This window comes from Astyanax mexicanus, chromosome 12 (assembly GCF_023375975.1).
Source record: "Astyanax mexicanus isolate ESR-SI-001 chromosome 12, AstMex3_surface, whole genome shotgun sequence".
Classification (NCBI taxonomy): Eukaryota; Metazoa; Chordata; class Actinopteri; order Characiformes; family Acestrorhamphidae; genus Astyanax; species Astyanax mexicanus.
Window position 1 is genome coordinate 21,740,166 of NC_064419.1, and position 7,264 is coordinate 21,747,429.

The following is a 7,264-nucleotide window of genomic DNA, read 5'->3' on the forward strand; positions in this document are numbered from 1 at the left end:
TTTTTCTTCTCTGCATCTTCTCTGTAGAGTGGCAACACTGGAGCCTCAAAACAAAACTCTCAAATGACTTGAAAACAACGATTGCTTAACATCATGGTTTAGAGTAAGGATAAAAAAAGCTATCTCAGAGATTTCATCTGTCAGTTTCTGTGAGGAACAGAGTGAGGAAATGGACGACCACAGGCACAGTTCTAGTTAAGGACCGAAGTGGCAGACCAAGAAAAATCCCAGATAAGCAGAGGAGAAGGATGGTGAAAACAGTCATAGTCAACCCACAGATCAGCTCCAAAAACCTACAGCATCATCTTGCTGCAGATGGAGTCACTGTGCATCATATAACTATTCAGCACACTTTACACAAGGGAAGGTTGTGTGAGAAGCCTTTTCTGCGCCACAAACAGAGTTGCTTGAGGTATGCTAAAGCACATTTGCACAAGGCAGCTTCATTTTGGAATAAGGTGCTGTGGACTGATGAAATTAAAATTGAATTATTTGGAGATGCATGGCTACCCAAATTTTACTTGCTACCCACAGTAAACTTTGCTGGTGGTTTCATCATGCTGTGGGGCTGTGCTGCAGTGCAGGTAATGGGAATCTTGTGAAAGTTGAGGGTCACATGGATTTTTGTTAATATCAGCAGATTCTTGAAAACAATTTCAAGGGTCAGTGAGAAAGTTGAAGTTGCACCAGGGCTGGATACTTCAACAAGACAACGACCCTAAACACTGTTCAAAATCTACTAAAGCATTCATGCAGAGGAACAAGTACAATGTTCTGGAATGATAATCTCAGTCCCCAGACCTGAATATTATTGAAAATCTGTGGTGTGATTTAAAGCTGGCTGATTAGAAACTATGATCAGAAACTACCAATCCTGACTGAACTGGAAACGTTTAGTAAAGTAGAATAATAGAAAATATCTTTAACCAGAAGCCAGACTCTCATTGGATGCTATAGGAAGCATTTAGAGGCTGTTATTTCTGCCCAGTCTGTGAGCATGTTTTTTCTGATTTCCTTTTTCCATGTATCCTTTCATATTTGCTCATTACCTGTCTTCCTGTCCTGTCCCCACTCACCTCTTTCCATGTACAACGACCCTAAACACTGCGTAAAATCTACTAAAGCATTCGTACAGAGGAACAAGTACAACGTTCTGGAATAGCCATCTCAGTCCCCAGACCTGAATATTATTGATGTGATTTAAAGCAGGCTGTCTGTGCTCAGAAACTTCAAACATCAAACCTGACTAAACTGGAGATGTTTTTTAAAGAAGAATAATACAAAATACCTTCAACCAGAAGCCAGACTCTAATTGGAAGCTATAGGAACCGTTTAAAGGCTGTTATTTCTGTAAAAGGAGGATCTACTAAATAAGGTACTTTTTCAGTTGGGGCGCAAATTTAGGCATCTGCCTAATTTTGTTTAAAGAATTATTGCACACTTTCTGTAAATCCCACATTAAAAAACAAGAAAAAATAATTATTTATCTTTTCTAAGTAACCGTCTCTAAAAGTATTGATTTCAAAATAAGTTAGTTAAACATTAAACACATGGAAACTTCCATATAAAAGGTGAGGGAAAGAATGCTTGGCATTTCTAAAGTGCAATAACCTGATTTATTTTATCAGTATTAATTGTAGCTACTGATTATTTGAGCTTTTGTATTGCCCTAGAGTTTTTTAGGATGGAGTAAATCCAAAGATTAATCACAGATGAACGTTAAATACTAAAGGGCTGGTTTCCTTTCTAATTATACTATTTTAAAACATTTATTTTGCTCTGAATTAACAATTAACATAAAAGTACTGAAAACAATGAATGATTTTTATGGCTGGAAGAGTAAAATAAGCCAATTTGATACTAAAGCTGCTAAAAGCTTCTAGTTTCTTGATTTTTTTTTTTACTTTTTTTATGATTGCATTAGTCTGGAATGTTCTGTGGATGATCTTTGTGTGCACTGGTAATCCTGAAATTCTTACCTCTTTGGTGGCATATGCAGTACTACTGGTATTGCAGGTTTAGGCATTTCAATATAGTTTAAACAGTGGGTGTTTTACTCAAGTATTACCGCAAAACCATAAACAAGCATATACGTATATGTTAAGTTTTACCATCTTCTCATTCAGTATGTAGCATCTATATAATACATATTAGATTCATTACTGTCTCAATGTGGCTCCACATACAATATCACATACAGCTATTTATATGTATATGTTTGAGTAAAATAAACATCGTTGTTTTATTCTATAAAATATGGATAACATTTCTTAAAAATTCCAACTAAAGATATTGTCATTTAGAGCATTTATTTGCAGAAAATAAGAAATAGCAGCTGAAAAAAAGATGCAGAGCTTTCAGACCTCAAATAATGCAAGGAAAACAAGTTCATATTCATAAAGTTTTAATAGTTCAGAAATCAATATTTGGTGGAATAACCCTAGTTTTAATGCGTCTTGGCATGTTCTCCTCCACCAGTCTTACACACTGCTTTTGGAAAAAACCAGGGGTGTAGCAGCAAATGCTGGGCCCTGTACACTCTCAATGTCAGTGGGCCCCTATCCATGCCAGTATACAAGGAAGGTGAGCGAAAAAAAAAATCTGGATTTTCATGGGCCCTTCTCCCTACTCGGGCCCTGGGTAGTCAGGTCCACTTTTCCCCCCACTACCACACCCATGCGAGAACCTGTAATTTTGCGGTGGAAACGCAAAGAACCGTTCGGGAACTTGGCCCCAGCACCGGCACCATTTGTGGAGCCGTGTTTGTAAGGTCTACAAAACCTTCACTTGATGTAAAGGTTCTTTACCAATCGAAAGGTTCCTCACACTTATCTCCATGGCACCACACAAAGAATTAAGCTCATTTGAAGCACCATTGCTTTTTAAGAGTATATGCAGTATCATTCTGCTATAAATGTATCAGTGTGAGGATCCAGAGCTGGACAGTGAATTATGGATATTTTTAAAATGTATGTAGCCAGGTGGTGAATTGAGAATACACCTTTAAAATGTGTGTCTTTAACTTTAAGAAACACAATAAGAAGTGTTGTCACCCTGAGAGAGGAAAGGGAGGAGCTAAGAGCATGGTAGAGAAGGAGGCTCAAGCTGCAGTGAATGGTGGTGCTTCATTTTAGGATCCATCCAGAGCCATCCTAATGAAATAAGAGGTAAAAATCAGGAAATACTGAACAATATAAGGTTTAGTTGGCCTATAACAGTAGTAGATGCCTATATTGCCTTTCTAAACATGTATTTTGGATGAATCATAACCAGATGCGTGCAGATGGCATTGTTTCAGTGGGGTAGTGTGCTCCTCGTGTTCAAGCCTTGTATTTTTCTGGGTTACAGAAGCTGTTTATCCAAGTTCTCTTAAAGAAATGCTCAAATCTTGTTGAGTAAAGCTGAGTAACTCGAGGTGAGCTTAAAAACAAATATTAAAAGAGCTCTGTTAATGGCATTAATGTGGTATTAATGTTATTTATCTATTTTCTGTAATTAGTGCCACTACCAAATACTGTGCTGTGTTCTAAGCTAGGGTTTTACAGTGTATTCATTTTTATTTTTATTGTTTTGAGTACAATTTAATCAGAATAAAATACCCGAAAAAAAACATATTTTGTCATTTGGTGTGCGTCCTTTCCCCGGTGACATGTATTATGTATATTTCTCCATTCATACACTTTCTCTGTACTATTTTCTGTCATGGTTTTCTTAGTTCACTGATGGCTGTGCTGTTGTTAAGAATATTATATGGCATTCTAACATGATCTAATCCCTCTAGGTGGAACAACTGGCCGCACTCTGAAGTGGGCTACTAGACGACTGTTCTCCGGATGGGTGTGATAAAAATCAGACAGAGACAATTCTGTAGGTGGATGTCAGTTGGAGTTCTGACATGCCTCTTACTTCTAATGCTGTCTGTTGTCATCTATCGAAAAACACAGAAAGATTACAGCTGGCTGGTGTTTGGAGATGACGGAACCCCAGAGGACAGCTGCAACTGTGATAACATTATAGTGGGTGACATCGAAGAGATTAAACATGCCAAGCTCCTAACCATCACAAAGGTCTTCAAGAACCAAACAAAGATGACAGATGAGCACTACATAGAGCTCACACAAGACTGCGAGAGGTTCCGTGTGACTCGAAAGTACATGCCTTTCACACTCAGTGCGGAGGAAGAGGCCTTCCCTCTGGCGTATTCCATCGTAGTTCATCACAAGGTGCAGAACTTCGAGCGGCTTCTGAGATCCATCTACGCTCCTCAGAACTTTTACTGTATCCATGTGGATAAAAAGGCCTCCGAGTCAACTCGAGCAGCAATCAATGCCACCGTCTCCTGCTTTGACAATGTTTTCATTGCCAGTCAGCTGGAAGAGGTGGTCTACGCCAGCTGGAGTCGTGTCCAGGCTGACATCAACTGCATGAAGGACCTTTACCAGATCAGTGACCGCTGGAAGTACTTCATTAACCTTTGTGGTCAGGACTTTCCCATGAAAACCAACCTGGAGATGGTGCGTGCCCTGAAGGGGTTGCATGGTGGCAACAGCTTGGAGACTGAGACCATGCCCTCTAATAAGGAGTACAGGTGGAAGAAGCGACACATTGTGAAAAATGGTGACATCCACAACACTAACGAAGCCAAAAAGCCTCCTCCCTCTGGTATAAAGATGTTTTCAGGTGGTGCGTACATTGTGGTGAGCCGTGCCTTCATACGCTTTGTCCTTGAAGACCCCAAAGCTCAAGAACTAATTTTGTGGTCTAAAGATACCTACAGCCCTGATGAGTTCCTTTGGGCCACAATGCAGCGCATCCCCGGCGTTCCTGGGTACATTCGTGCCCACCACAAATTCGATAGAACCGACATGAACACCATCTCCCGCCTAATTAAATGGGTGTACCATGAAGGTGATTTTGATGCTGTGTACCCACCCTGTCAGGGCACTCATGTCCGTTCCATTTGTGTATATGGGGCAGGAGACCTCCAGTGGATGCTACAGCAGGACCATTTATTTGCAAATAAGTTTGATACAGACTTCGACCCTATCGCCATACGATGCCTGGAGAAGCATCTCAGGAACAAGGCCCTGCAGGCCTGGGTTTGATAAAATTCATTAAAGTACAGATAAGGGATTGGCTAAGGTTTAATTGCTGTATGGTAGTCCTGTCCAATCATAAGGCCCAATCCCATTTCACCCTTTTGCTCCTAGCACATTAGTACATTCCATTTTGCATATTCGTTTCTAGAGGAAAGGTATCCCAGTTTTTGTTGGGATAGAGGGGTAGGGGGAAGTACTGCTGTTACATGGCGCTCAAACCACGATTGATGGCTGTGCAAGTGGTCAAAGAAACCCAGAGAGTTTATTGTGATTTCAAGGTATTATGGCACTTTTTATCATAACAAGCATTAAAAAATTGCTAATAGTCTCTGTAGCTAGCTTGCAAAATTTCCTGTTCCACCTTTAATGATGCAACAGCAGTTACAGAGGCTGCTGCATTTAAGGTGGAATGGAAAAATTTAAACAAGAACCTAGCGAATGGCTAATTTTAGCTTGATATCACAGAGGAATTTGGTGTGAAAGATAATATGTAGTTGTTGCATCCACCCTGCCCTCCCTCCCTAAACCCCACCTTTTGACGAGTTTCGATGCACTTAATGTAGGGTGACCAAACGTCCATATTTCCTGGGACATGTCCGTATTTCATGTCCTGTCCCGGGTTTTTTTCAGAAAGTGAGGAAATGTCCTGGGGCCTCATGTACTAAAGGTGCGTACGCACAAAAACATTGCGTACGCCATATTTCACGCTCACGGTCTGATGTACTAAATTTGACTTGAACGTGTGAAAGTGCGTTCCCCCACGGAAGTTTTGTTTTGGGCGTACGCCTTTTTTTTGTGCGTATGTATTGTGTTTTTGTCATTTGGCGACACTTAGAGGCGATGCATTGAAATTACAACTATTAAGATATCCTTTATGCACACATTGAAGTAAGCATTATTGGGTAAAATAAAGTAAATTAATCAGACAGTTTCATTGTCTTACAGAAATAATCGTTTAACGTGTTTCCACTTAGCCTAGATCAGGTTTGCGCTGGAGTTGTTGGAGATGCAGCGTTGGCATTACTGGAAAATACTGCTAATGGCCGAATTCATTGAGCGCGCATTTTCCGTGACCATTATGTTTTTTTGGCCCATGATGATGACTGGCTTATAAGCAGTTTTAGATTTCCAAGAGCATAAGAAAACAAGCTGAGTGCGTGACGTGTGTCTTTTTGGTAGGCAACTCATTTAAAGCATTTAAATGAAAGCATTTATCTTAGAATAATAAAACTTAAAACATGGGTAATTATACGCTATGCGTATATAATAATATTATTATTATTAATAATAATAATAATAATAATAATATTATTATTATTAATAATAATAATAATAATAATAATAATAATATAACATTATACTCTGCGTAATTGAGGGAGGAGTCGTGGCAAGTGTGCTGCTTTCGTGCATTTGCGCTTGATTTCAAGTTGATTGTGATGTACTAAGAGAAAGTACGTGGAATTCTGCCTACGCACGGTTTGATAAATCCGGATTTTTTTGTGCGTACGGAACTTTTCAGATCTGAGCGTACGGAACATTTTAGTAGGAAGTCCACGCAAGTCTTAGTACATGAGGCCCCTGGTTTTTAAATTACCTTCATTGGACCAGAGAGCCGTAGACAGCGTGACTTGTCAGCGTGGTACTGTCCCTCCCACCCTTCCGGTGCAGTTTCACAGTAAGAGCACACACACAATGCTCCACCCCTCATCTCCCACGCTACCAGGTGTCCTGGTTTACCCAAATGAAAATTTGGTCACCCTACTTAATGGAACTAACATCCAACAGTGACGTAACTGAACTTTCTGACATATCTGACATATCTGAGCTCCCCTGACGTATCTCTGCAACCCCCCCCCCCCCCCCCGACATATATGAGCTCCCCTTCTATCACAATAGAATGTCAAGGTCTGGAAATGCTTGAGAATTAATTAGTGTTTTTTATTTATTTATTTATTTATTTTAGGAACATATCGGGTTACCCAAGAGTTGGGTAACACTCAAAAAAAGGGGGTAAGGATGCGAAAGAGAAATTGGCCCTAAGTGTGTTTGTCGTTATGCAGCATTTATCCCACTGGCTTTGTTGTACTGTAACAGGATAGGCTGAGTGGTGCGCAAAGGCACCAGTATATATAGAAATATTTATTTTTTAGTCTTAAAGCTTAAAG

The 7,264-nt window shown here is 39.9% G+C and overlaps 1 protein-coding gene across 2 annotated transcripts in view; it reads left to right on the forward strand.

Annotated features, from left to right (window-relative positions):
- Window positions 1-6,684, forward strand: part of LOC111189883 (beta-1,3-galactosyl-O-glycosyl-glycoprotein beta-1,6-N-acetylglucosaminyltransferase-like) — a 29,528-nt gene extending 22,844 nt beyond the window's left edge. The window contains exon 3 of one of the 2 annotated variants that reach the window (XM_049486167.1): window positions 4,224-6,684. In XM_049486167.1, coding sequence (XP_049342124.1) covers window positions 4,224-5,105 — 882 coding nt within the window. In that variant the 3' untranslated portion in view covers window positions 5,106-6,684. Of the gene's footprint in view, window positions 1-3,499 lie in introns of those variants that run through there. The other variant, XM_022663579.2, reaches the window with a different exon arrangement.
- Window positions 6,685-7,264: the final 580 nt, after the last annotated feature.